Source organism: Abramis brama, assembly GCF_963993115.1.
Source record: "Abramis brama genome assembly, chromosome: 7".
Lineage (NCBI taxonomy): Eukaryota > Metazoa > Chordata > Actinopteri > Cypriniformes > Leuciscidae > Abramis > Abramis brama.
The window spans coordinates 9,391,025-9,407,027 of NC_139969.1; the positions used below are offsets into that span (position 1 = coordinate 9,391,025).

Consider the following 16,003-nt stretch of genomic DNA (forward strand, 5'->3'; position numbering starts at 1 on the left):
AACACAACTTGTTCAGATTTTTTGCTTTCATTTTTTTGCAGTTCTAAAGTAAAATATATTTTGTAATTTATATAGGCTATTTTATATAAAATAATTATATTTTTAAATTTGTACATTTTAATAAACTCAAACTTATATAACTTTTTTTCTGTTTCACTTTCATAATTTAATTCACTTCAACAATAATCTGACAAATTAAAACAAGACCAACCATAGGTCTAAATTCCAAAGCATTCTTGAATTAACGTTACAACCATTTAAGTTTGGATAGTGATTTTCATGTTTATGCGAAAAAAAGGTGACAGTTAAAGGGTTAATTTAGTGATAACAATGAATTAATAAAGCGGTCATTTGCCAGGTTAGGTGTTCATATATCTCTGAAAGTAAGTTATGCGATTTAAAAAGCCCATTTCGAGTCTTGACAATTTCGACCAAATACATAACATTTGCAAACTGTTACTGCGGTTATGGGATAGCTTACATTAACGTTACAGCACCTATCGTTTACGTTAGCTCACTTTAAAGTTAATAAAACCTTTTACTTTACCTCTCTGGATCTTTGGGGAATCTATGAAATGCTAGTTGATTGGTTGTACACTGGTAGTTGTTGCAGTTGATGGCAGAACACTGTTTTTTTCTTTGTTTCCAATTATTTCCAGACATAATGTTAATGCTGTGTACAGTAGTTGTGCTAACGGTAAAGCCTATTTATTATGTTTATGGGTAAAGCCGTTGGTTCAGTCCAAAATGGCGGCCGCGCTACCGAAGCGCCACCTAGTGGCTGTTGTCAAAACTGCAACGGAGTTTCGCCTCTTGTTACTTCTATACTCTTTGATGCAATACATTAATCATGTATTCTCTCGTAATTTCATCTGACTCCATAAATGAAAGGTTTTAATAATATCTGTGCCTCACTAAAAGTGAGCGAATGTTTGACTATTCCTTTTTAACCATTAAATGGACAATGTCAAAATCAGTTAGAATAATCACATGTAACAATTTAATATTTCAGATATCAGAGATCAATTCCACAATCAATTCAAATATCTAGAACATGGTTATACATTGGTTACACCAAATAATCTTACCCAGCTTGTACCTGAGATAGAGAGAGAGAAAGGGAAAGAAAGAGAGAGAGACAGAGAGAGACCTATTCCTTTCGTGTCCAGCAAAGAAGAGCCCAGAGACCCGGAGCACACGTTCCTTTATCCCCTTGACCAGGTGACATGGGGGATGGGGGAGGTCACCCTCAAAATGGCTTCTTATTCAACAAAAGGGGGGTAGCATTATCTGGACCAGTTTTCTCTAAACTTCTATAAACCTTATTTCCTTTTATTTTATCTATCTGGATATGAGATATCTGTACCACTCACTTTGAGACATTTCAAATGACACCAAAAACATACAGTCAATGATAAATATTCACATTAAACCATGTTCTTGTGTGAGTTCTTCGTTGTTTCTGAGAGGAAGTGAACCTCACTTCCTGCATGGGGGAGGTCGAATGTTAATTAGCTATCAGAGCCCTTTGTCTCAGATCCCAACCAGTATTTTCAGTCTTACAGTAAATACAAAAATAAAGTCAATAAATATTGCAATTAATAAACTAAATGTATCCCCTGTATAGTATGGGACATAATTTCCCAAATTTTAGAACTATGGAATTTACAAAAAAAAAATACAACAATATTTAAAACAGGTTTTGAAACCAACATATATAACCACTGCTTGAGAAAATACAGTTATTTACCTTTGGTTTTTTAGTTTTGTCCAGTGGGATATCCAAACAAGGACACAGACTTAACTCACTCTCATTGGATAGATGCATTTTAATTGATCAGTAAAACAAGCAGAGTAAGGTTATGTCACATTAATACATTGCAATAAAATGTTGTATTTTATAATGTTTACGATTTAAATGCCAAGATTATTGTTAACATTATTTTATATCATTTAGAATAATTATTTTGTTAATATCAAATGAAGATACTGTATATTAGAGAGATCTGTGATTTACAGTATTATCAGGACACAGACAGCAGATTCTTACAAATCATATAAGATTGTTAGAATGATATTATCCTGCTTTAAAGCTTTTATTTATTTTTCATAATCTTATTCATTTATAGTGAGTTTTTAACCACTCTTCCAGGCCTCAGTTTTCACTAATGTTTTATCATAGCCCTTGTCCTCCATGAAACGGATCTGTACTCCGGGTGCAATAGCTAATTTGGATTTGTACTGATAAACATCAAACATTTTGGTTCCATCCTCCATCTTTTCAAAATTCACAGCATATTGATATGTGTCCTTCTGTTTATTTGTTTTTTGTGAACTAATGTAAAACCCCACCCATGAGTTTTTGAAGGTATTTTTCCAGTCTTTGAAAGTCTTCTTGATATAAAGCCGAGCACAAGCTTTACCGTCTTGAGTGAAGAGCTGCAGACCAGCATCATACGTCTGTATTTTAACAGGGAGGACATTGTTAGCATCATAGAACTCTGGTTCGTTAAAGAATTCTGGATAAGACCAGGCAGATGAGAGTTCAGGATTCCCTTTGTCCCATGTTGATGTCACTTTTTCATCACTCTCCCAGGGTGTAGTTCGTGCTAAAACATTGTTATATTCTTTGTCCAGAAAGAAGCGGATTTGAACTCCAGGAGCAATAATCAAACCTGACTTGTATTTGTATATAACATAATCCATTGTGCTATCGTCTTCAATTTTAGCAAACTTCACAGCATACTGATATTTGTAATAGTCATTATTTTTATCTTGTGAGCTTTTGTAGAACCCCACCCAAGAGTTGTTGAGAACGTCCATCCAGTCACTGAAGGTTTTCTTGATGTAGAGTCGAGCACAGGCATAGCCGTCTCCAGCATAGAGCTGCAGACTAGCATCAATCCCCTTTATTCTGATGGGGATCACTCTGTTAGCTCCATCAAACTCTGGTCCATTCCAAATATATGTTGTAGTCGAAAAAAAATAAAACTTTGACGTGTACAGTAGCAGTCGGGGTTGGAGACCAGCATTCAGGGAGACAGAAGTATCTTTAGCCCCAGATGATTTATGAATCCTGAAATAATCTTTGCTGACCTGCGTAGGATCTTTATTAGGATCACTGGAAGGAGTGTTTTGGCAAATTTCAATGTACACACTGTTTTTCATGATGTCATCAGGAATATTCTTCCATATAAGTTTTGAGTAACCTTGTGTAGTTGTTTTAATCTCTAGTTGAATTCCCTCATGTGTATTGCACAGGTAAGGGGGTGAGCGTTTATTTCGTTTTCCAAAGTTGATTATGATATATTTTAAAAACTGACTGCATCCATCCATTGTTCTGTATTGTTGTCTGATCTGCGAGATCAATTCAAGATCAATCTCATAAGTGTCAGAAGGATTGAAGTCATTGCTGCCAGGGTTATGTGATGTAATAAATACTCTCAGTATTCTCCGTGGCCTGTTTCGTTCCACAGAGACAATGAGCCTGTCCATGTTACTTTGCTGATTTCTGTAGTTCTGTCTTCTTTCCGAATGCAGATAACTCCGGCAAACCAGTCCCCTGGTTTAGATTACCAACTTCAAAGTAACAGTAATCTTCGGAAAGTGAGGGAAGAATGCGCTCTCTATTTCTGAACTCATGGAATCCATAGTCACCTCTACTTGGATCAAAATTGATATTGTTGTTTTGATCCACTTGTTGAGCAAACCAGTGCAATAATTTGAGTCCATGACGTGGAGAAGGCTTGCCATAGCCAGTGTTTTTCAAGTCATCAATATTGTTAAGTTTTCTTACAGAAGAGACGCTCGCCAAGAAGAGGCAGAAGAGCAGGAAGCAGAGTCTCATGGCACCCATGGCAAAATCTTTATCAAAAACAAAATATTGTAAATCAAACATAAGCCATTAATATAATTGGATTATAAGATAGCCACCAATTTAATAATGGCAAAAAATATATATTTTTATATTGAATTTAAAATTGTAATACAATCTGAACAAAAATGTCTGCTATTTTAATGCTTATAACCTACTAAACAACATCAACAATAGAACTTTATTACAGTATTACATTTTTATGAAGTTCTTAAATGTGCATTTTGCATTTCTGTGTAGAGCCATTTGGAACACTCATCAAAAATAGACAGAGCCACTCCGTGTACACTTTTTGGGGAATCAACAACTACTACACACATCAACTTTAATTTTAAATGACGAAAACACATTAACACTGGTATCCTATCATTGACAATATAAATTCAATAGTTAAATAACTTTATTTTGACCAATTAATATTTTAAAATATAGGCTAATATTTATATAATAGCCTATAGGTTAATATTTCAATAAATTCAGTAAACGTAATTCATAATCATATTTTTAATCTGAATGGATTTTAAACTCTTTGAAGATATTGTTAATATTCAGCATTAAATTTAAACATCCTACCTCAGATTGAAGGTCCTCAGTGGAAGAGCCTATACTTCACATCTCTTGGGTGTTATTTATACAGTATGGAGGAGGCTGTACTTTACAGTAGGGTGTGTCTGCAACAGACCTGGAGCCTGTAAGACTGTCCGTCAGTTGTAGAGTCATTTTCACCATAATGAAAAATAATATAATAATTAATATAATTAATATAATTAATATAGCTCTGCTATAGCCTAATAAAGTGTTGTCTTTACCATATAGAGACAACATCTCAGTGAAGAATTCTTGAAATATGAGACCTGTGATGTGTGAAGAAAATAAAGGAAAATCAAGGTAAATCATTTGAACAGAATGTATTTATTGTGTCATTTCTCAAGTTGTTTATCGCGATGTAAATTTGCCCAGAAACACCAATAGACCCAATAATTCCTATTCATATAGCCTACTAAACGTTATTCCTCGCATAGGCCATTAGTGTTTTCTTTTACTGTTTTGTTTATGTCATATTAATATCAAGAAGTGTTTTGATTTACTAGAGATTTATTTACCCCGAAAAGTCGTATTAGAATGCTAAAATACAAAGAAATAGGAAAAAAGCAAAGCACATAAGCAGCAGTGCGAATCGTTTAATGGTAGTTCTGAAGAGATCCGGTAGGGGGCGCTCTTGCTGCAGCTCCCGCCTCCGCCCCGGATGACAGCGCTGTCCGTCCACGGCGCGCGCGTCCTTCCGGTTATGGGATGGTGGTGCAGTGTTTTGTTTCTTTGCGCGTTTCAATTACCTCAGAGTAATGGCATGCAATTGCAAAATGTATCAAACTGTATTTAGATGCATTTCTTTGCGTTATCAACCCAGCTGACCAGAAGGTACGCCTGCATGAATTATGATTATGATGCTGATTCTGATGTTTGATATCTGAACATGTTCGTCACTGAAGCAGTTTTTGAAGATACGAAATTCCCATTAAAAGCCGTTTTTAACACCACTGTCGCAACTTTAAACTGTCATTTAGGACAAATTAGTTTTCAATATATCACATATGCATAAGTCAGCGAAGCTATGATAATGGTCTTACTGTATACGACAGCTTTTTAGATGTATTTTAGTCTTAAAACGCACAGCATGCTCAGATTATCACAGTTGTGATTGTTACTGCTTGCGTGTCTATCAGAAGTGAAGCTGCTCTGGTTGCCATGGAGACAGAGACTGAGCACCATGCAATTTTTGTGGACCCGGACTTTCCAGCTGATGATTCCTCAGTCTTCTGTGATTACACCACGCCCCTCTCCAAACTATTGGGTGATGTATTTTGGCTCCGCCCACAGGTAACATGCTTTATGTTGCGTCCCAATTTTTTTGAAGAAAAAATACATACTTTTAAATGTGTAACAAAAAACTAGGTAAGCTTTGGGACATACTACTTCATCATCTTTAACGGGCAGCTCTATCGCTTAGTTACATGCATGCTGTCACTTTAAACTGCCATGCCAATCATCTTGTCACAGTCAAAATCCTTCATTCAATCTAATTTAATTTCCAACCGTTTCGGAGAGAAATGTTGTATCACGTTGATCTGCCAGTCTTTTATGTGGAGACTCTTTCTCATGTGTTTGCAATTTGAATATAATGAGGCATTTAAAAGTTAAATGCTAAACTTATCTTTACAAAAGTTCACAATGCTGCTGCAGATTAAATATAATGTGGACAACATTGAATAAATACATTTTCGTCAGGTCAGATGCTGATAATTAATCACTCAAACCTCTTTATCTAAACCTCTCTACATAACCGCCGGACTCACACTTTGTGAAGTGGATGAGGGAAGTTTTAAAGGATAGACCCTCACTCCCTCGATTCTGACCGAGGGAGTGAAGCTGTGTCCGAAACCGTTTGAGTGCACTATATCTGCACCGTCAGTTATTCTTTCATTAGTTTCCAGTAAACACACATGTAGTCTTATAAGAACTGACTTTTATATAGCTTGCTGTCTGTCACAATTTTTAAGACTCCACGATATTAAAATAAAGTTTTGTGGCTTTTAGTGGGTTACTTTTAAGACTATCTGTGATAGAGTACTCCTAAATATTGACACAATTATCTTTTGCATATTGCAAACATTTAACAAAGAAGTGAGATGAGCCCTTCGATATGTCCAAAACATGCTATTTCAATTGGAAATGCATAAGCATATGGGGTAAAAAAATTGCACTTGTTAAGAGAATTAACTGGGTCTACGTCTACAACAATACATATCGTCACAAACTGGCTTTACAATACTTTTCCTTGCATATCTCCCAGGACATCTGCAAGCAGCCTCAGCTCTTTCCCGATGACCCTGTGAAGGCCCACCCAAAGCAAGGCATTCTGGGAGACTGCTGGTTGCTCTGTGCCTGCTCCATGTTACTCAAGAACCAGCATCTTCTGAACAAGGTGAACAGTGTCATGTTTAATGTCAAGTCAAGTCACCTTCATTTATATAGTGCTTTTTACAATAGAGATTGTATCAAAGCAGCTTTACAGTGATAATAGGAAATTAATGCAACAAAAATAGTTTTGGCTGTACCGCAGCTGTAGAAAAAATTATTGACCAGCTTAAGTAATTTTTTGATTGATTCATTTCCTTTGTTAAAATCATTAGTAATTAACTTAGGGGCCACTTACACGACACCGTTTTCAACTGAAAACAGAAATGTTGAAAACGCTCTGGCCGTTCATTTACACAACAATGGCATTTTGGGGCCCTGAGAAGAACGCAAACTTTAAAATAGGTTTCAAAGTGCAAGATATTGAAAACGAGGTGATGGCATGCACATGCGTATTATGTGTTTAGTATATAGACATGCATGTTTAAATGCGTATGTGCACAGGCTCGTAGTCTAACTTTACAAAATTACATTGCCAATTACTTGTCTGGCATGAATAATACAGCATTTATAGCAATTTCCGTGGAACGGGAATAATTTTCACAACATTTTCATCTGTACAGTTACGGCCCGGATCAGCTGACTACGGTAAACCTCTGGATAAACAAAGAGACTAATATTTGCCTAGATGCCATTCTTCTTATGATGTAATGAGTACATCAGGTGTTCTGGGAAGTGTTCCTGGTTCCGGCTGACCTAATGTATGCAGCTTAACAATTATTTTACATGATTTGAATAATAGAAATTGATGTTATGTGTATGCCTGGTTAAAGAGTTTTTAATCTAGATTTAAACTGACTGAGTGTGTCTGCTTACCGAACAGTGTTAGGAAGAGTTTTGGTGCTCTATAGGAAAATGATTTACCGCCAGCAGTTGATTTTGATATTCTAGGTATTATCAACTAGACAGAATTTTGAGATCGCAATAGATGTGAAGGACTATAATGCGTTAAGAGCTCGCTCAAGTACTGGGGAGCTAATCCATTTAATGCTTTGTAAGTAATTTGAAATATTTTAAAATGTATGCTATGTTTAATAGGGAGCCAATTCAGTGTTGACAGAACCGGGCTAATATGGTCATACTTCCTGGTTCTAGTAAGAACTCTATAGCTGCTGTGTTTTAGACCAGCTTGAGTTTGTTTATTAAGCATGCAGGGCAACCACCCAGTAGAGCATTACAATAATCTAGCCTAGAGCATCTAATATAATCTAACTTTTCTGCATTTGTCATTGAGAGCATATGTCTTAATTTATGTTCTTAAAATCCCCAACAGTTAGGACTTTATCAGCAGCCATTACTAACTCTGATTGAAAATCAGCAAATTCTTTGATAAAGTCTGTATGGTCCCCTGATCGCCTGTATACAGTAGCCAGCACAAATGTCAAGTGGGATTTATCACTTACACTATATAGTGATTAATAAAGCACTATCACTTCAAAAGAATTATATTCGAAACTTTACCTGTGAGTTATAGTGAATATATTACAAAAAATTACAGCAACACCTCCCACTTCCCTTTCAGACGAGGCTTGTGTTTATAAAGTCTGTGTCAGACCTTTGCCATAACTGGAAATAAAACCTACATTCCGCAATGCTCCCTACAGTCTGCTGTACCTTTAAAGGGTTAGTTCAACCAAAAATGAAACTTCTGTCATTAATGTTTCACCCTTATGTTGTTTCAAACCCGTAAGACCGTTTATCTTCGAAACACAAATGAAGATATTTTTAATGAAACCTGATTTGTCCAAATTTTCTGAAGAAACTTGATCGCTTTATTTGATGAGCAGATTTAATTTAGGCTTTTATTCACATTTAAACATTGATCAGCGAACATAAACAGAAGCTCAACTGAACCAGCTTGACACCCAAGAACAAACCCCTCTGGTTCTTGCGGAAACTCAAACGTGCTGCATAACACAAGAATGAACCTCATTGGTTCTCGCACGCTAAGCAAACATGCTTGATCTTCCGTTTACCACAACTCATGTGTGCGTTGATGAATGTTTATACGTGAATAAAAAATTAGATTTAGATGTTCATCATATAAAACGATTGTGTCTCTTCATAAAATTCTTACACTCAATTCATATGGATTAGTAGTATAATTTAGGTTCTGGAAGATACTTATGGAACCAAAGCTGCTAAAAAAGTGGACGGGCACTGTTTCACTCTATTATTCAGTTATTTAAATACACCAGCTCATCTACATCTTCTCTGCAGCACACAAATATGAGTTTAAAGATTCTAGGTTCTAGTTTAAAGAGTGTGTTAGCATTCAATCATATTTCACACATTAGACTTATTCTTAAACATTATGACAACACTGCTGTGTGTTGTTTATTTCACAACATCATGCAAAGACTTTTAACTGAATGTGCTCAATGGTGTATTTTTATGTGTGTTTGTGTTTGTTATCAGGTATTTCCACCGGAACAGCCTTTGTGGGGCGACTGTGCTTATCACGGTGAGTTCCGGTTTCGGTTCTGGAGGAACGGGCATTGGATAGAGGTACGAGTGGATGACCGGCTGCCCTGTATCAATGACACTCTCTGCTTCTCACGATGCCAGAGCCCTAGGGCATTCTGGGTAGCACTTTTGGAGAAAGCATATGCCAAGTAAGTGCTGGTAAAAAGATTATAAAATATAATTTTGATGTTTTAACTAAGACCAAATCATAATAATTGAAGTGTTGGCAACTGTTCTCCATGCTAGGCTGCATGGTTCATATGAGCGTTTGTGGGCAGGCCAAGTATGTGAGGCAATGGTGGACTTGAGTGGAACCATAGCGGTACGATGGAGTCTAAAAGGGGCCGAGTCATCTCCACAGTCCAACGACACCCAGATTCAACACACCGCTAACGGGACGAGTCTATCTCAACTCTCACTGGAGCTGAAGGAGCGATGTGCCATCAGCTGCTGTGTTCACAGCGCCTCCACAGGTGAGACAGAAAAGTAACCACAGAATTTTAGATTTAATTGAGCTGGATGTTGACTCTAACTGTACGTTCACACCGCCGCCGGCGAGAGCGGCAAAATTCGCTCTTGCCACCCTGCCAACGACGCCGGAGAAAGATTCGGGGATGCTCTGACGTAGAACGAAGAAGACCAATGTTTACAGGATTGCGTTCTCTGGAATCCTCTCAGGCGGAGGACTTCTACATTCTGATTGGTTGCCGCCGAACCGCGTCATAGCTTATTACCATAAAGTTGACCTGACTTCAACTCTCTTCGCCACTCTCACCATCCAAGATGCGCCGCGCCGCCCTCGCCGGAGCTCGCCGGTGTGAACGCACAGTAACTTGCAACTGACAGTTATTGAACCAACCTGAAACAAAATTGAACTAAATTGAGCTGAAAAATGATGCTATTGCCTTCTGTAGAGATACTTAACAGCTGAAATTTCATTTAATAATTGATGGTTTTGCAACATGAACACTGTCATTTTCCTGTTTATTATCGTGAAGCTGCTTTGATATAAATTATATTGTGTGCTTTGATATGCACTATATAAATAAATGTGACTTTAAGTGACAAACAAGTAACTGTTGTTTGACACAGCCAGGCAGTGTTATTATAGTATTATTACTGTACTATGGAATTAAAGTATTTAAAAATATTTTGCATTAGATTTTATTTTTATATTTTCAGTTTTCATTTTAATGTTAGTTTAAGTTTTAGTCATTTTGTTGTGTGTTTTTGTAATTTTTATATATTTTTAAAAAAATATTTCAGTTTCTTTCCTTTTTTTCAGTTTTAGTAGGCTATTTCAACTTAAGCATATTTTATTTCAGTTAGTTGCCAAGGCAGCATTTCTAATTTTATTATTATTTTTCAATAGTTTATTTAAATTCAGTTAATGTTTATTTTATTTCAATTAACAAAACACTTTTTCAACTATCGATAACAACACTATTTGGGAGTGATTATAGACTATAACAGCAATAGTTATTGGTTAACAGATTTTACAATGTCCCTAATTTATACATTGAATTTTTTGTTGGCGATTTTACAATTGGCAGAAAATCTTTCACAAAATACCACAGGAAATATTTAGAGGAAGGTGTTTCTTCCTTATAGAAGTTTCACATAGAAGTATTTTTGATAGCATGCCTTGCTGTTTTTCAGTGAGAAAAGAGGTGAGAAATATTGCAGTATTCATTTATGCAATAACAATGGAAAAAATGATCTGCGAGCCAGGTACATTATAAGATGTATTATAAGGAGGTATAATGTACATGAGTCTCTTTTTGCCCAGTTCAGTCAGGTATGATGTACAGTATTAGCTCTAGTAATGGGTCTGTTCTCTGTCTCTCTGCAGGTGTCCCAGAGCTTGGCCAGTTCCACGCCATGAGTGTGGTGGAGTGGACAAATGTGACAACGACTACAGGCGAACAAGTGGAGCTGATCAGGATAAGAAACCCCTGGGGGAGGAGGAGCTGGGCCGGGGTGTGGAGGAAGAGGTGTGGAGGGAAAAAATGCTGAATGATCACATACTAGTCCATTTTTACATTGATTTTGTGTGCTAAATACCTTATATGTGTTATAAATAGATTTGTTATTATAATTGTAAATATCTCATATCTGTGTGGATTGATTTAACATACTTAACTAACAAGATAATAAAGTTCTTCATAGAAATGTGCATTTATTTTACTTTTATTATTAACTCCAGTGCTGTGTGGGCCATTGACAGGGACAGGCCGAAAGTGTGCAATAATGATCATATGTTGTGCCTATTTGAGCTTCGGATGCATTGAACTATTTAAACTTTTGTGATTAGACTGAATGCAACCTGACCTAATCAAAACTATAATATTATTGAAGAAAAAAATGAGAATTAACAATATTTTTTTTCCACTAAAATGTTATTTTTTAAACGTTATTTCTTTAAAATTAGTGGTTAATGAATAATCCGGTCTGAAATAATTATTTTAGAGTTGTTAAATTATAAAAAGTATTTACTTAGATTGTCTCTAGAAAACCTACTATGTTTTTTTTTTTTTTTAAACATATTGGTGGTCATTTGTTTGGAACGATCATACACATATGTTGGCGATATTGGAAAGGCTGCTTCTGTCTGACGGGTTCTGTCGGTCTCTCTCGACAGCGGATCAGGATGGGCTTCTCTGGAGGCCTCCTGCGCTCAGGCTTTACTGCGCCGCACAGCAGAGGGGGAATTCTGGATGGACGTGACAGAATTCCAGCAGGAATTTGATGAGGTCACGGTGGGCTATCCCATCAGTGTTGCTGGACACCTCCAAAGCATCTACACAGGTATTGGCTATACGTTCTTGAGAGCATTTACATCACCAGACCTTCGCTGTCTTATAAATTATATATCTAGTGAATCATTTGAAGGTTTAAAAATAATAAAGGTAGACATTTATTTAATATTTATATTAATGTGGTACTATATTTCCTTTCATGTAGGAAGCTTTCTAACCCACAGCCACCAGATTGGAGGTCGCTGGGTCAAAGGTCACTCTGCAGGCGGTTGCCGTAACAACAGCACTTTCATCAGCAACCCTAAGTTCTGGTTGAAAGTGTGCGAGAGAGGAGAAGTGTTGCTGTCTTTGCTTCAGTACGGACGTCCTGAACCGCCAGCAGAGGGCGGCACTCAGCAGCATCCACACCTCCAGGCCATTGCAATACATGTGTGGAAGGTTAGAGAATCACAAAACAATCTTTTTTGAGTGCTTGAACATATTACATTATGTCATATGTGATATATAATATGTTTTAGGTGGAGAAGAAACACTTTAACCTGGTGCGGACACTGAACAAGCCTCCGCTTGTGTCACACACACACGCGTATGATCGGGAAGTGGTTGTAGACACTCACCTGAATCCTGGTTTTTACCTGCTGGTGCCCAGTACCTTCCTGCAGGGAGCCGAGGGCCGCTTCCTCTTGAGAGTTCACTCTTCCTGCTCTACCTCTCTCAGGTCACTGCTCAAAGACACACTGGATTGAACTCCTTGTACAGTTCAAAAGTTTGGTGTCAGTAATATTTGTTTATCTGAAGTCTCTTATTTATTATTATTATTTTTTTATTTAGAAGTCTCTTATGGTCACCGAGGTTGCTTTTTTTTTTTCATCAGAAATGCTGTAAAAAGCTATGAAGTATTATTACAATTTTAAATCACTGTTTTGTGTTTTCTATTTTAATAGATTACAGAATGTGATTTATTCCTGCGATGCAAAGCTGAATTTTCAGCATCATTACTCCAGTCTTCAGTGTCACATGATCCTTCAGAAATCATTCTAATATTCTGATTTGGTGTTTAAGAAACATTTAAGAACAGCATTTATTTGAAAGAACAACATTTATTTGAAATATAAGTCTTTTGTAACAATATAAATGTCTTTACTGTTTCTTTTGAACAATTTAATGCATCCTTGCTGAATAAAATGTTTTATTTCTTTTAAAAAATCTTACAGACCCCAAACTTTTGAACAGTACTGTGTAAATATACTGTATAATAACACCAATTATTAGTGGTCATATTCACACTGCATCTACATATGCGATTTGATGCAATAAAGCCATCTTATTGGTTTAAAATGTCTGTGTTTTTCTCTCCAGTGTGATGAAATCAACTCCTCCTCCTCTTCAGCACTGTTCAGAGGGCGAGTGGGAAACCGTCAGCTCTCATGGCTCTTGGTCTGTTGGTTTTACTGCTGGAGGAAGTCGCAACTTCGCCACACATGGACAAAACCCCCGTATACCCCTTACTGTGACCTATGACCCTGGAGGTAACAACGTAAGGGTCACTCTTCACCAAAACAGGCCAGAGAATGCTCTCCATGCCATCGGCTTTCATATTTATAAGGTCAGATATTATTCATTTCTAGTAAGTTTTAAGGCATTTATGATACGACTAAACTGCTTAAAAGCTAAAGTGTGTTTATTGTGCTAAAAGTGTTCAGTTCTAATCATAATTGTTTTAGTAATGATATAGTAATTTAGTATTAGTAAGGTGTAAGTGTCTAACATTTAATAGTAATTCCTTTTTTGGTATGCCTTTGGTGTCCAGGTACCTGCCGGTGGTTCTGGCTCCCTGTTAACCCCTGGTTCCATGTGTCCTGTGGTTAGTTGTGTACCTCATGCCCACTCCCAGGAGGTCAGTGTGTTTTGCCATCTTCCCCCGGGCGAGTATGTCGTAATTCCCTCCACCTACCAGCCGGATCTCAGTGCTCACTTCACGCTTACTCTTCTACGCAGGATACACCGGTAAGCACTCTGCCTACACTCTATAGTACAGAGAGACATGGCAATGAAAAAAAAAATGAGATTGGTGGAAAAATCAATGCTTTTTCTTGAACACATCAAGAACGCAAAAGCATTGACATTTATTTTTTCTTCCCATCTCTTATTTTTTCAAGAACCATGTCCCTTAAAGGTGCAGTAAGCGATTTCTGAGAAACACTGTTGAAATTCTTTACGTTAAGAAAGTGTTGCTGGTTGACATTGAGATGTAAATCTTTGGCTCTGATTTGGTGAAGTACTAATGTTGTCGACCTCCTCAGGAAAGCAATGCAGAGTGAAGAGCTTCTGGGCCATGCTGTGCAGGAGGTAACAGTCTTTCAGCTCATTTAACACTCATGTTCAGATGACATTCAAGCCATGAGCTTTTAGCTAGGAATAGTGCAAAATATAAATCAATATATAATGCATTAGCAATGATTTTGCAGAAGATCATCATAAATAACATTTATGAATGACAATTATTTTAAACTAGATTTACACTTATATGTCGTGCATAAAACATTTAGAATTTACTTGGAAACAATGGTTCCTCAATTTGAAAAATAAATAAAACCCACTTTAGTTGAAAATTCACTTGAGATATAGATAAATTTTTTCATATGTTTAGTTGTAATGTATTATTAAATATGAATAATATTAACATGTATTTATACATGTTCCCCCCTCCCCTCCCCCTCAGCCTGCTAAATAACTACTTATTTGCTTAATTGTTTGTACCGTTTCTGTAATGACAGTTCTATATTTTGTTTTACTTCCACTGCTCTCCACAAGTAGTTTCATGTACCATTAGTTTTGTAATATCCCTCTTCTCACAGGTCTCCTGTATCTCTGTGATGAGATGACAGTCTGGGGAGGTGGATCAGATGCCCATGTTGAGATGAAATCTCACGAGAGGGTGTGTGGCATGAAGCCCGAGCATAGCCTCGTCCACTGGGCTGATCTCTAATGGGAGCCACTGGTGCACATCACTCCCCTCAAACAACTACCAAAAGCCATCGGCAGAGGATAAATCATGGTATATAACATGTAGGGATTTGTCACAATGGTCGCAAGGATTCTTGGCCTATTAATATAGCATTCACTGATGTGTGTGTGTGTGACGGCTTCGAATGTGGACAGAATTTTGTGTTGGAACGATACATTTTATAAAATTATTGTAATATTTTTTTTATTGTTAAAACTGTAATGTAATGTATTTATTTATTGTGAATGATCACAGATTTATGATTAATGATCTTATCTTTTGGTTTTTGTCCAAAGCAAAGGTGAAAATAATCAAATTAGAAGTACCTTTTATTTTTGAGTGTTTCGTTTACTAGATTATCTAAAAACAGGCATTACCATGTGGTTATTCAGTAAACACTTTGTTGGATTTACAGCTAAAATTTGTATTACTTGATATTTAAGATTACTGTGATAGATCAGAAAGAGAGAAAAGCAAAAGGAACCAGGGGTCGTTAGAAAAACAAGGATGGAGAGGATGAATAAATATGGGGGTATTATTGGCAAAAGAAGGGTAGACATTGATTGAATAAAGGGTGTGCGGCTCTACTGAAGCTCCAGCTCTCTCTGAAGTGTGCCGCAGAGTTGGAGCCCCTCACACAGGCGCTGCCCCGTCGGCCTTTGTGAGCACTAATTGTGTGTGTGTGTGAGAGGGTCCGCAGGCCTGTTAGTGCCGCACTAGTGATGAACTTGCGGCGTCACTGCCGCCCTGATCCAGCCCTTGGAACACACTGCACAATGACTCGCTATGTGACTCAAATACTGTTGTGACCCTTTCCTCCTCCTGTGCGTGTCTATTATATGTATAGCAATATTCATTAAATTATTTTGAATTTAAATACTTGAATCCTACTTTATTTGAATGCTTTGCAAATCATTCTTA

General features: G+C 36.9%; 2 protein-coding genes across 3 annotated transcripts; one reads left to right on the forward strand and one right to left on the reverse strand.

Moving 5' to 3' along the window:
* Nucleotides 1-1,810: 1,810 nt before the first annotated feature.
* On the reverse strand, nt 1,811-4,478 carry LOC311086648 (uncharacterized protein). Its single transcript, XM_084119629.1, has 2 exons — nt 4,448-4,478; nt 1,811-3,864 (listed from the first exon to the last, which is right to left on the reverse strand). The coding sequence occupies exon 2, from the start codon at nt 3,493-3,495 to the stop codon at nt 2,137-2,139; it is 1,359 nt and encodes a 452-aa protein (XP_083975755.1). The 5' UTR covers nt 3,496-3,864; nt 4,448-4,478; the 3' UTR covers nt 1,811-2,136.
* A 212-nt stretch (nt 4,479-4,690) lies between these two features.
* LOC311086647 (calpain-10-like) lies at nt 4,691-15,959 on the forward strand. Of its 2 annotated transcripts, none has more exons than XM_084119627.1 (13): nt 4,691-4,762; nt 5,599-5,752; nt 6,726-6,857; nt 9,269-9,465; nt 9,563-9,789; nt 11,169-11,310; nt 11,958-12,124; nt 12,281-12,513; nt 12,594-12,793; nt 13,435-13,681; nt 13,886-14,082; nt 14,379-14,424; nt 14,934-15,959. In XM_084119627.1, the coding sequence occupies exons 1-13, from the start codon at nt 4,722-4,724 to the stop codon at nt 14,958-14,960; spliced, it is 2,010 nt and encodes a 669-aa protein (XP_083975753.1). In that variant the 5' UTR covers nt 4,691-4,721; the 3' UTR covers nt 14,961-15,959. The 2 variants fall into 2 exon arrangements, with proteins under 2 accessions (XP_083975753.1, XP_083975754.1); XM_084119628.1 differs by lacking the exon at nt 4,691-4,762 and adding an exon at nt 5,147-5,293.
* Nucleotides 15,960-16,003: the final 44 nt, after the last annotated feature.